Source organism: Heterocephalus glaber, unplaced genomic scaffold, assembly GCF_053883595.1.
Source record: "Heterocephalus glaber isolate CG9 unplaced genomic scaffold, H.glaber_assembly_v1.0 deba00001608, whole genome shotgun sequence".
NCBI classification, from domain to species: Eukaryota; Metazoa; Chordata; class Mammalia; order Rodentia; family Bathyergidae; genus Heterocephalus; species Heterocephalus glaber.
Genome location: NW_028258379.1, coordinates 16,274,480 through 16,288,805, shown reverse-complemented (window position 1 = coordinate 16,288,805; position 14,326 = coordinate 16,274,480). Strand labels below are relative to the sequence as shown.

Genomic DNA, 14,326 nt, shown 5'->3' with positions numbered 1-14,326 from the left:
ATTGTTTTCCTCATCAGAAGAGAGCCAAATATAAAATACATAGCTTCTATCTTTTCCAAAAACAAGGTCCTCGAGTACATGGGGATGCAAACACAAACTAAACTGCTCAGGCACTTCGACCTAATTTAATCATGGCTAGCCACAAGTACTTTAGAAAGGGAAACAAACGGTTAATGGTTTGTGTTCATGATTCTTTCCTCTTTCTCTTAAACTCACTAAAGGTATCTCCAAAATTTTTCAGAGAACTGGTAATATCACTGCTTTAAACTAAACTATGTTATTAGACTGTCAGGGTAGTGGGGTGCATGGGAAAAGGGCCCGTGACTGAAGAGATGCCAGGATTCTACGGTTCTTTCTGGTAATGTTCACTGTCTTCATCTAGATGCTGATAACTTGGCTTGACTTTGTGACAATTCATAGTGTACATTTCTTTGTGTGCCTATTATCCTTCAATAAAAAAATTAAGTAAAAAACATTGTTTTTCAAGATCATTGTTTAAACATGCTGAGTTTTATAAGACAGATGCAAAATGAGAAGTGGAAAGTACTCAAAAGGATACTAAAATATGAATTCACAAAGTATCAACTTGGCCTGAACCAAGTAAGCATTGCCTTATACCTCATCCTTCATTTCCACAGCTTTGTATGTTTGAGTAATATCAGTAACACGGTTAACGGTCCACTTTACCAACTTCTTTATGGATCTAGTCACTAACACTTATCTCAAACTTTCAAGGAAAGACATATTTTTAATAAAAGATAAAACTATTAATGTACCAAAGTGTTTACATGTGGTCATCTTTAACTGAAATGTATTTTTTAAAATGCATGTTTATTTTACTAAAATGAAGCAAGTATACTACCATTACGCACACAGGCCCTCATACTGTACCACATTGTGCAACATTCTTAGAGGGTTCTTCGGACTTAATGGCTCAGGTGGCCCCCACACTTCCCTGCTGCTCTAGGTGATGGTTCTCCAGTCCCCATTCCTTCCCTGAACAGTAACACTAAGCACCTCAGGATCAACCTTCCCTACACTAAAGGACCCCTGCCTGCTAGGCTTCCAGCCTGTGACTTCTCTCTGAATGTTCTACTGCTACTATGCCATTCCCACTTCCAGTGGTTGCCTTGAACACTCAAAATCCCTCAGATTTTGTAAGTCCCTCTAGTTACAATACAGGAAAAAACTGCACGCTCCTGAGGAAACCAAGTAATAAAGCTGATAAAGTTATAAAAGTACGTTATTTTTATGTGTACTGCTTCCTTCCTAGTCAGCAGTTTGTTATTTTACTGCTCACTAAGTTTTGGGTTTTTTTGGTACTGGGGATCGAACTCGGGACCTTGTGCTTGTGAGGCAGGCGGCAGCACCACTGAGCTAAATCCCTGGCCTCTGCTCACTAAGTTTTTACTGAGCAGCTACACTGCGGCAAGCACTGTCCTAGGCACTGAGGATACAGGAACAAATGAACAGACAATCTCCGCCTTAATGATCTCCTAACTTAGTCCATCTGTAGCTGCACAGCTTTTCTGGTTACAAAATACAAATAACGGAGAAGCTGAGTCAGCAATAAAGGGAAGCCATGTTCATTTCAAACACTCAGCTGAAACATGCCTTCTCCCTCAGAACACTTCTCTTCAGACTCATCTCCAGACTGGAGAGCTATTTCACAGGAGGCAGAGCAACACTACATCTTCAGGCTAAATACACAAGCGATATTTTTTTCCGTCTACGTCATACCTAGTCAATATTTTGGGAGGGAAGGAAACTGTTACAGAAGGACAGTAAGACATTTTTCTTCTTTCTTAGTTTTAAGTGAACACTAGTAGAGTTTACAACTTGAGAAAAGTCCATTTTGCAATGTGAGGGATCTACGTGCTTGGGAAGAACCTTAGAGAACAAAGAAGGAAGAGGACCTAAAACAAGCCTGGGGGAAGTAAGAAGGAGGGTGGGGTGCTTGGAGCAAGAGGGTGTAAAAGAGATCAGAAATGGAACCAGCCATGCTGCAGAGCCCACTGAGGACATTAGGATGAGTCTGGTTGGGAAGCAAAGAACAATGTGTAGGGCTGGAAGGGCCCCTGGTGTTATTCTGGAGAAACTCAGCATGTGGGTGGGCAACTGCTGCAGCCTCCACTTCTATCCAAGAGACAGTTTCAGTTTTTTGTTTATCCTCAAATAATCTCATTTCATCACTGCTTAATAAAAAATTAAGGAAGGGAGAGAAAAATAAAAAGGTTGATTTCCTCTCCACTTTTCACTTAGGGGCATTCAATCACCTGCCTTCCTTTCTTTTTAATGTGTTACTTATTTAATGTGCCTTATTTTACTGTGGCATTCTTGGTACCTACTCTCACAAACTGGAAGTGAAAAGGGACAGCACACAAGCGAGGTGACAAAGGACAGGGAAAGAGTCAAGCCTTCTCTAACACGGGACCTCTCCCTGCAGTGAAAAAAAGGAGAAGATTTAAACAGACTTTCAGAATGCTTTTGCAAGAGCAGCATAGTTGTTCCTGTTGCAAACCATGTATCTTTCAAGAATTTGACTCAGAGTACAGAACGGGGCTAAGCAGAAGTTAAGCTAATGCTGCTACCAAAGCAAAACTTCATTCTAGCCTTGCAAATGCAAGGACCCAAGTTCAATCCCCAGTACCAAAATAAAACAAAAAACCAAAAAAACTTCATTCTTCCCTAGAGTGCAAATGATTACCAGAATCATAAAAGGAGCTTTTTACAAAATACCCAGGCCCCACCAAGACCCTGATTTAGTAGGCTAGGAGTGGAAGCAGAATCTGTAATATGTTTATGTTGGAATTTGCCCCCAGATAATTCTAAGTGCCACTTACTGGAAATTACTGAGTTAAAAAAATCTACCAAATTCCCAAAGCCAACCTCTTTGATAACAGAGGTCTAAATACTTAGCCTAAAGAGTAACAGAATGACTACAAGAATATAAATTTAGGTAAAAATACTGTTCCCCACTGTATGAGCCATTAACCTAAAGAAAAGACAGGCTCCACTTGTTTCATTTCACCCGACGGAGGCCTCGGGAAAACCTGTATTCCAGCCAGCAATAGCTTGGGGCGTGCGCTGCTTTGCTGGCACCAGTGCCAGGATCAGCACCCCCCTGTAAGGGTCATATTCTCCCACTGTGGCAGCATTTGCCAGAAAGGAGGGGTAGGAAGAGGGATGGACATTAAAAACAATACTTTAAAAAAAAATTCTTATAGAAACAGTCACTAAATCCTTGTCATTAAGTGTGAAGGTGAATGCTAAAGATTAACAATTCATTGAAAGAGTATTTTTTACAATCTACAAATAAACGCAGCATTTCTACTTTGTTTTTTATTACCGGGAACTGAAAGAACAGGTAAGTTGTTCAAACTGCAGTGTTACTTAGGAAACTGGACAGATTACCATGTCCCTGGGGCAGGAATGTACTTTTAGGGAAAAAAATTACTTTGAGAAATACATGCATGCATGCGTGCGTAATAGAATCAATGCTGGCAAAAGGAAACTGAAATAACTGCTTTTAGTTTAGAACAAAGATGTTGAGAGTCACTCTTAAGGAGCTAAAGCAGTCTTTATCCACCAATGCCAAGCTACAGAATACTTCAAAATCACTGACTCTTAAAAGCCATGGAAAAGTTCATTTTTTGGTATGAAATAAAAATAAATTTTGATGTAAGAGGTATTTCTTTGCTATACTTTTTCTTCACCACATATAAATAACATCAGGGGAAAAATTGATGTTTCTAAGGACCAAAGGTCTTATACATCATATATTCCAATTATTCTCCTTAATTACTAATCTATTCACTTCAATTATTTTTAACAAAAACTTATGAACACTGTGCTGAATGTGGAGACGGCAGTTACACGATGGCCAAGCCAAGACCTTGCCCCTAGGAGCACACAGTGACATGGTAGGAAGGCCTATTCATAAGCTGAGAACTAGTAAGGAGGCACTGAGCTGTAATGAAAGAACAAGTCAAATGCAGGGGTAAAAGGAGGGGAAATAGGATAAAATCTAGGGAAGCAGAGAGACCGTCACTTATGCAATTCTATCTTCAGTGCTAACTGACATTTATTACACACTCAGTAGGCTTTCACAGATTTGCACGTGGGAAAAGCCCCCACCAATGACACTAGGAGTAGCTAGGGAGAGAAACCACTTCACAATTACCACAGGGAACAGAGTTCACTTGTCTAGTAGAAAGAGATCCTCACAATTCCTCTAATGGCTTTCACTCAGATCTAACCCTCAGCACTCTGTGATAAACTGCTCACCAGCAGCTGAAAATCCTCCCTAATCTACTTCCCTCTGCCAGGACAAGGTAGGACATCATGAAGCGGTTTCATGGCATCCACAGGACCAGAATTGTTTCCTATCAGGTGGAAAGATGGGTATGTTACAATGGAAAAAGAAGGAGGAAATGCTTTTATCACTCCAGATAGGGCAGTAAGGTGCCAGCCAGCTGAGAGCTGCTGTAAACAAGACTCTCCAACACAGGACAAATGACTCAAGGCCTGTGTACTATACAAGAGGAGGTTCCAATAGGCATGGGCAGCCCTATGGACAACATTACAGCAGAGACATTTCCTCACACACCGGGCTGAAACTAAGGCACTAAAGGGTGGGCAAGAGCCACTGCGCATTCCCAGCACAGAGAGGACTAACAAAAGGTTCCTTCTCCCAAGCCCTGGGGTAAAACCTGAGGCTGTTTATTATGGCTCCAAAGGTCAAAATTAATAGCATGAATTGAGTCTTCTTCTTGCTCTTTGAAACTCCTTGTCAAATGGCACAGCCAGCTGGGCACACAACTCTGATGTGCAGATCATAACGCTTGTGAACAGATAAAATGAATTACAATGAGCTTGGCCTACCTTACTTCAACTCTCTAATGGGCAGGAAGGTCTCTCTCTTTTACACCCAAACACTGTCCAAACGCCTCCTCCTAAAATCTTTTTGAGGCCATGTAAGGAAATCAGCAAATGACTCTCAAAGCTAACTCAAAAGTTCTTAAATCTGCAATTATCCTGAGGAAGTAGGTACATAAGAAAAATAATATTAGCTATTGGGATGTTAAACATTTACATATATTACTTCATCTTGATCCCTACTAGTCCAATAAGAAAAGTGCTAATATTTCCATTTCAAACATAAAGAAACTGAGGAATAGGGAGGTCAGGTCATTTGCCCAGGAAAAGCCAAGATTCTTACTTGGGTCTGCCTCATATTAATATCCATGCTCTTAATCCCATATTGCCTCTGCCAATGTCTGTGGAAAATGAAGAAAAGAGTAGAAGCTATGAAATTTCTCATTAAAAAATATGTAGAATAATTGCATACCAGACTGGTGTCTGCTGTCCTGACTGGAACAAAAAGTAAAATTTCTTAAATGAAAATCGGGCTATTTATAAAAGAACTGACTTATTTGACAAGAAGATATCAAACAGGCACTTTGCTATTTCACAAGAAAGAATAAATGGAAATGGTGGGTGCACCACCAAATCACCACCCAAAACAGAGGAAAGGTCATGGAAGTTAGAGAAAACGTCAAACTGCCATGAAGCACTATACAATGACAACTTGTAACCTGTGCACCACACAGAGAGATATAGTAATTGTTAAGTTCTAGTTCTAGTTATCGTTTCCTATAGGTAATAACAGAAGAAAAGCTATCCTTCACGATCAATCAATCTCTCATATTGGGAAAAGCTGCATGCAGCTCTAGTCTTGTTACAAATTTGTGACTGTGCACTTCACAACAATACCACTGCCTCTATCAGAACACCAATCACACCATCTGCTGTTTGAGCAGCAGCAATTCTTAACACCAACTATTGCTATTTCAAGAGCAAATCCTAATGCTAGCACCCAGAACAACAGAACAATTGATTTTTTTCATCCAAACACCCAACTGTGTGTACATCCACCTATCTATACATCCACCCTACAAACCTCTATCCTTCCCCATTATCAATAACTGTATGCTGGGCATTGTGCTACACACTAACTCTTCTTCATCTGCTGCACCTTCTCCAAAGCCAAGAGAAGTTCAGAGGTCTACCTCCCATGGGGAACCCTGTCACAAGACCAAAGCAGAGAGCTCATTTCAATTATGAAGCGGGCGTCCCTGTTAAGCAAATTACAAAGCACCAGTCATAAAACCATATGCACTTAGGGCAACAGTTCTTAACCTTGGCTACATATTAGTCACCTGAGGTGCTTTAAAATAATGCCAAAGCCTGGGCCTCATCCCAGACTGATTAAATCAGAATCTCTACAGGTGGGGCCCAGCAAGGATAGATAGATAGATTTATATATATATTTGGTACCAGGGATGGAACTTGGGTCCTTGCACTTGCAGGGCAGTGAACACTGAACTAAATCCCCAGCCCAAGGATATATTTTTTAAAAGCTACTCATGTAATTCCAAAGGGAAGCCAGGGTCAAAGAACACCAAAATTAAGTATTTCTAGAGTGATATGTCTGAAAAATTTCTTAATCTACAAATCCATTAAATGGTATGAAGACCACAAAACTCACTCTCCCATCCTCTGCCATCTGAGCTGTATAAAATAATACATCGATACAGTATTATCTCACAATTGCAGTCCCATTATTTACTTGTTTATAGCAATGAAATACTAAACAAGAGAGTACCCTGAGGCCACTCATTGTCCCTCAGTGGCCCCCAGGCCTATTCTGAGAAGGAAGCTGTATATGGCTCTTTGAGGTGGCCTCAAGCACGGGCGCCTGGCAAAGTGCAACTGGCAGTGTCCAGGTGAGCAGCACCCCCAGCTCGGTGCCCTGACAGGAGGGAATCTTCATAGTTCAGGCATGATTATCAGACTTTTTGTGCTCTTAAAGGAGAGTAATTATAGGCTCGCGAAAAAAGGGAAGCACTCCCCGAGGAACCCTTCCTCACATGCTTCCCAAGAGGCATGAGGGCCATTAAAAATTCCATGATGAAGAGGAAAAACAGCCTGGGAACAGCCAGGAGGCAATACAGCAAATTAATACACCAGCCCTCCTCGGGGAAAGCTGTGATAAAACAGGAAACATTCCCTTTTTGCAAAATAAAATTATACCCTAATGATAACATACTCACCACACACACACACATACACACAAATCGTTCTAATGATGGGTGTAAAATTCCCAATGCTGCCCAGATGCTTTGAAAGAAATCTTTTCCTACTACAAATAAAATGGGACAAGAAAAAGACAAAATTTCCATTCAAAACATTTTCTAATACAGTCATTCGGCTGCCTCTTCCCTACCACCACTGCTCCTTTATATTCTCTCCTTGGTGCCAGGCTTTTGTTAAGCAGTTCATCTGCATAGAACCCACTACCTACTTCCGAGTCCCATCCAGCTGGCTCCCACACTGGAGTTAGACTGCTCCTTCTCCACCGACCCTTTGGTGGGCAGCGACCCCCTATTCCCAAGCAGTAAGAGGCAGCCTTGAAAGCTCAGTAATTCATCATTTACATTTTCTAAAACTTGCAGAGGTCACTTAGACTAATCATTTCCCACAAAACAGTGGTTCCCAAACTTTACTGACTCTGTACACCCTAGTGAGTAAAAAAACTTGAGGAAACAGTCATTATATATGTAACATACATAAAATATAAATATGTACTACTAAATATATATATATATGATTTAAAATACAGAAAAATTTCAAGGATAAGATAATAAATGTTAAGCTTATAGTACTCCTACTTACTCCTACTTCAAAGATCCTTCATGCATACAACCCACTTGGTATCCTCTACCCTGGGAATGCTGTCAAGAAGACAGTCCATAAGACAGTAACATAGTCCAAGAAGATAATCTATAACTGTCCATATTTTCTCTCCTTTGCTTTTAGCAATGGAAGCAATAACCTCATTTCTTTTTTTTTTTTTGGTACTGGGATCGAACTCAGGACCTTGTGCTTGTGAGGCAGGTGGCGGAACCACTGAGCTAAATCCCCGGCCCCAATAACCTCGTTTCTTTAGAGCAGAGCACAGTAGAAGCTCAGCTGAGACTTCCTCATGCTTCTAAGTTCAGCCACAAGCATTGGCAGGCGACAGAGTGAAGATAATGATGGGGGTAATGAGATACACAAAAGACAAGTAGCTGCCGCCCAAGGGCTGGGGATTTAGCTCAGTGGTTCCTCCACCTGCCTCAGAAGCACAAGGCCCCGAGTTCGATCCCTGGTACCAAAAAAATCCCAAGAAGCTGCCACCCAGGCCAGCCACAGGATGAGATTTTTAAAAGAAACAGCAACCCAAGAAAAGCAGTGACACTGACCTCAGCACACCCCAGCTCCAGGTAGCAGAGGTAAGAAAGGAGAGCAAAGCAGTCCACTTTGAGCATGGAGTGTGACACAGTGCCACTCACACTGTTTTCCCAGAGAGTACTCACAGTCATTGCTTTGCTTGGTATCAAGATAAACAGTTAGAGGACTGTGCTCCTGTGGATGGAGATCTTGTGTGTTATTTTGAGCACACGACCTCTAAGAAAATCTCCCCTGTATCTCTGAGCTAGGAGCCCCTCCTCTGTGCTTCAGATCATTTGGTTATAAACCTGTATTTCAAGTGGCAGTTTCTACACCTCTTTTTCTCAGGAGAGTATAAACAAATGGCCTGGCACACAGTAGAAAGCGAGCAAATGAATGAATGAGTGATGAATAAATACCACACTACTGAAGAAAGGATTATGATGACAGTTTTCATGACTCCACAATTTTTCACGATTAGTAACACCATTTACGATGGCCTCTCTTTTTAAAAGACTTTCTCTACTCAAATACTACTTCTCCAGGAGAAAGACCTGGCAATGGTTATGGTTCAGAGTTCATTATTACAGTCCATAGTGAAAGTTCCAACTACATGAATTAAAACGCAACTTCTTTGCACAGCCTGTATCCCAAAACCTATTAATATATCTATTTAAGAACTTACTAGAAGCAAGAAAATCATCAAAAGCTGGCAAAGAAATTATACCACCAGAAATAATAAAAGTTCTATAGTCCAGCCTGTTAGCTGCTCTTTTGTACACAGTAACCCTAAGGAATGCTATCCTTGTAATCGTATTTACTTCTTGTGTCACCTAAATCAAGAGAATTTATACTGAGAGGAATAGGATTCATTCACTTGACAAATACATACTGAATGCCTAACAAGTGTCAGACACAAGTGCTGAGGATTTGTCAAGGAACAAAACAAGGTCTTTGCACTTTGAAGCTTATATTCTAGTGGGAGAGACACGGGAAAAAGAAAAAAAAATTTTTTTTGAAATGAGTATGAAAATTCATTACAGACTGTGATAAGAACTATAAAAGACACAGATAACACACACAGTGCTGCAGGTGGTCTGAGAGGTCCTCTCTGAGGAGGGGACACTTCAGCTGAGACAAGCAGAAGCTCGAAGAGGTTTCCAGGCAAAGGGAACAAGAGTGAAGCTCCAAGGCAAGAAAGGGCTGCTATTTCTAAGAACAAACTGGAGCTCCCTGGTGCAGCTGGATGAATTACTGAAAGGAGGCTGGACATGAGGGTAGAAATCAGATCACACAGGGGTTTGCAGGTCATGGCAAGGAACGTTAATAATATTCTTTGAAGATAGGGCTTTTAGCAGCAGAAATAATATGAAATATGAGCCAGAAGACTTAGGACACAGTTGAGACTTAATCACATACTAGCCATGTGATCACAGGAAAGACACTTCAGCACACTTAGCCTGTTTCTGCATCTGGACAGCATCTATTTACCTCTGAAGGTTGGTAAGAGGATCAAACTGGATGCTACACTGAAGCATAATTTATAATCTGAAGTGTTATGGAAGTGAAGATGGAAGGAAATAACCACTAGAAGACAATACCTGGCAGTGCAGTGTGCTGGTGAACATCGTCGGTGAGAAGCGTCAGCAAGAACGTCCAGGGAGTAAAGGGGAGAGAGGGGATTCAACTGTGGAGATAAAAAAGATAATTCTACTAGGCTTAAATGAAACAGACTTAGTCCCAAAGGGTAGCCTACTATTTGTTTTTCCTCTTTCTAACTCTTCTGTCATACTGAACAGATATCACTCAATAAAATTATGAATATTTAATAGTGTGCCCATGAATGTGGCATACTTGAACTAGCATACCTCAAAAAAGTACTATTACTTGTTAAAGCAACAATTTTTCAAAAATTTCTAACATACAATAATCACTTTAATGGCAGAAGACAGTACTTCCCAATAAATCTAAAAGAAACGTATGCCTAATAATTACAACTATATATCAGCCCTTTTCCCCAAGAAGACCAGCATAAAATTATCTCTTTACTCCTTTACTTTTGCAAATATTTCAAAGAATAACTGGTTACCATACTCTAGCAGCATAGTATAGTGGTAAAACAAGACTAAAATTATAATACATAACTTTTAATCCCAGCCTACCACTGAGTTGCCCTGTATTGAAAATTTTTCTGACTTTTTTTCTCTTTCCCTTGGTACCCAGGATCGAACTCAATCCTGCTTGTGAGGCAAGTAGTGGAACCACTGAGCTAGATCCCCAGCCCTCCTGTATCGAAAATAACCTCTTCAAGCTTTTCTATTCTCATCTGCAGAATGCATGTAACACTAACTGTCTTACCTATGTTACAGGGTTATTCTAAAGACTACCTGAAATACTGCTTTCAGGTTGTAAAGTAACCTCAGTTTCTTATCTGTAAAACATCCACTGATCTCAAAAGGTGGTTTTGAGGGGTTGGGAGTGGTAAAGCATGTGCTTAGCATGCATGAAACTCTAGGTTCAATCCCCAGCATCAAAACACAAAAACAAAAAGGGCGTTGTGAGGATCAAATGGGATACTACATACAGAAGCACCTCACTTTATGCTTAGTAGCTTTCTTTGGATTTTCCTACAATAATCCTTCCCTGAAAGTCCATAATTGAGAATATCTTAAGGCTGGAAGAACTTCAAACAGTAACTTCAAAAGTACTTAAAAAGAATGTAAACTAAGCAATTGTTCTTTCTGATAACGAAGCTCTGGACCCAGTTCTTCTAGCCATAACTCTGGGAAAATATTTAAAATTTTATGAGCCTCCAGCTCCTCATAGGTACATAACAAATCTGGAATAGACAATGGCCACAGGTCCTCTTCTGCTTTGGGATCTTCTAATGCAAACACAACCAGTGCTCTGGCTTAAGAGTCCCCAACTACAGTCTCTCACATGCACTTTCATGACTTTTTCATTATCTGCTACCACTTGCACTACTACTTACCTAGCATTTTTCTTTATAGCCATTATTTTCACTTAGTCTTGCCCTACATGTTTCCATAAATAAGCTTGATATAACAATTACATTTTAATAATGTACATAACACAAAATGTAAAATTAAAATTGTGCCCATATGCCACCTAAAATCATCTCATAAATATACACATTATGTCTTCACTGTTACATTTCATTTTGAAACAGTAACTTCACAATGAAATTTCCAAGTCTAAACTGTGTATCAACTCAATAGGGTACTAATTCATTCCCAAAACAAATAGGAAGCCTGAGTTTTTACATACCAGTCTTCATCAATTTTACCACTCATTGCTAAAATAAAGCAATCCCTGTATCCCCCAAATGAAAAAGCTTTAAACATAAATGAACATCACAGTAGCCACTATGAGTAACATTTAAGTTGTGAAGCCTACACAAAGGCCCAAACATGCCAAGGGCCCCTCAGGCAGAGCTGGGGGAAAAAGACTAAGAGGGCATAGCTCCTAGCCCTGAGCCACTTCATCCACAGCAGCTCTACGTTCTGTGCTTCACATGGCTAGGTGTCAGCTTAGGACTTCACAGCAATGGGGTGCTGATGTTGAACTCATTCTGATTTCTTAGGGCAAAGTTCAAAACTAAGATTAAAAACAGGATTTTCCTGAAACGTGTGTTATAAGAAACTGACAATCACAATTGTACTGAAAAGGAGGAAGTGGCTACAGTTCTCACTAGTGAGTATAAGATCCTCCTAGAAAATAGTCATCCAAGAAAATCAGAATAACATAAGGAGGAGGGAGCCTTACCTCATGTGCACAGGCAGAAATGTGAGGAAAATCAGATGGCAACGCTTTATTCTTTCTAAAGAAAAGGAAATCAAATGATAAAATAAAGATGGCAAAAGTGATCTTACCTGATTTCGTTCTCTTTTCCCAGCTGATGGTAACCAGAAACTAAAAAGAGGGAGAGAAAATAACAGAAAGGAAAGTAATAAAAGAAGTAATAGAAAAATTACAAAAGAGAGAAGAGAAGATAAAAAATTGAATAATGAAGACAAAGAAAGAAATGGGAAAGATGAAGTTGGAGGAGAAAAAGAGAAAAAAGATATTAACTGTGTGTACACTTTTTTGCTGAGAGTAACTCTTCAAAGGATATAAAGTTTCATAATGGTATGTAAGTGATTAGACAGGCAAGAATAAACCCAAGACTACATGTGTGACAGGATTCCAACTCTATACAGTATCAAACTCACATACAGCTTCCCATTTTGTAAATTAAAACTCAGACCAGACTAGATGTGCACAAGATCATTACTGGGTCTTGGCCACAGTGGACAGACAGGATACATGACAGAGCCAACCATGTGAGGGGTCGAGGTTGTCATGAGAAAGGGCAGAGGAATTCTTCTGTAGCTGCACACAGGCTTTCCATTGTGCTTACCCCAGAAATTAGGACAAAAAGGAAAACAATACAGGAAAATAGGGGCAATCATCAATTACAAACCAAAAAAAATTTTTTAAGAGACAGAAAAATGACTTTAAAATATAATAGCCTTATTGGCAGCTACTAATGTAGCCCTTAGAAATATCAGAGGAAAGAAAATGAAAACTAAAAACAAAAAGCAAATCATTGCCACAGTTTTAGGAGGTTAGGCATCTTGACTGTTATAAAGTACAAATCTTTAAGATCTCTTTTTTTAGCTCTGAAGCTGATTTTTAGTTGCTTTATAAAACCCTCCCCTGCCTCCGACTCCAAGGAACAGGCTAGGACAGCCAATAAATACATCAGCACTTACTCTTTCTGCCGGGGATCACTGATGAGATGGCTTATCCTCTCGGTACCCAAAGCACTTACGCTGGTCTCCTAAAAACACAAGGTAGACAAGAGTATCATCAACCACAGAGGCGACACTCTTTTGTCACCCCACTCACCTGTTCCCACAACTGCGCCAGTCCAGACAATCTCAATTGCACATGTGTAATGTCAATCTTAAACTCCAACAGCCACTATAGCTCTTTGTGGGAATCTACCTTAAAGGTATTACATGCTATCCTCATTATCCCTAATCCAAACATGTCATTATAAATATTGTTTACTATACATAGTAATTTTAAATTTTACATGAAACTTACTTTTTCTCCCCCCTGTGGTACTGGGGATTGAACCCAGGGCCTTCACACTGAACTATATGTCCAGCCCTTTTTATCTTTTATGTTAAGACAAGGTCTCACTAAGATAACCAGGCTGAGCTCAAACTTGCAATCCTTCTGCTTCAGCCTCCCAGTGTGCTGAGATTACAGACACGGCACCACACTTGGCTTAAAAGAAATTTATTTTAAATTGATACATAAAAACATAAAAATTATACATGTCAATGAGATACAATGCGATGTTTCAAAACATGCATACCTCCTGTACTATTTAAATCAGGTTACATCTACTTCTCAAATATTTATCATTTTATATATATATGGTATTTTAATATAGTAATACTTCTTGAATTATAACTATAATTAAATACTTCCTAAGTATATTATTATACTTCCTATATTATGAAGTGTATAGAAACACTTTTTCAGAAAATTAAATAGCAGCCAATTTCCTTTTGGGGGGTGTCTAAGGGGATTGAACCCTGGATTGCTATATCGCTGAGCTACATCCCTAGCCCTTTTTATGTTTTGAGACAGAGGCTCACTACATTGCCTATAAAGAATTCAAACTTGCGATTCTCCTACCTCAGCCTCCCTCAGTGCTGGGATTATGGGCACGTGCCACCATACCTGACAACAGCAGCTTATTTTTATCAACCCTGCACACCAAGCTCCATCAGCTGGGTGATGGTTGCCGCTGAGGCCCTTACCCTGGGACACTGACTGAGTCCTCACTAGTAAAACCGAATTATCTGCTGACCAAATGTCTACACGTCAAAGGACTTTGAGGAAAAAAAAAAGGAAAAAAATAAAATAAAATAAAATTTAAAAAAGGACTTTGGTGGCTTACAAAAATTGCCACCCTGTGTTCTAGCCCTTAAACATCACCTCAAAGTAAAATAGAAGTTTGTATAAACTGATT

The 14,326-nt window shown here is 39.8% G+C and overlaps 1 protein-coding gene across 9 annotated transcripts in view; it reads right to left on the bottom strand.

Annotated features, from left to right (window-relative positions):
• Positions 1–14,326, bottom strand: part of Gpatch2l (G-patch domain containing 2 like) — a 139,948-nt gene that overhangs the window by 103,433 nt on the left and 22,189 nt on the right. For 4 of the 9 annotated variants that reach the window (XR_015445053.1, XR_015445052.1, XM_004837149.4 and 1 more), the window contains exons 6-8: positions 13,050–13,117; positions 12,061–12,115; positions 9,876–9,961 (exon numbers count right to left, since the gene is read on the bottom strand). Coding sequence is in view for 4 of the 9 variants with exons in the window: in XM_004837149.4 (XP_004837206.1) it covers positions 9,876–9,961; positions 12,061–12,115; positions 13,050–13,117 (209 nt within the window). In the remaining 5 variants the exon portion in view is untranslated. Of the gene's footprint in view, positions 1–9,875; positions 9,962–12,060; positions 12,208–13,049; positions 13,118–14,326 lie in introns of all 9 variants that reach the window. The other 5 variants (XR_015445054.1, XM_004837150.4, XM_087195412.1 and 2 more) reach the window with 2 other exon arrangements.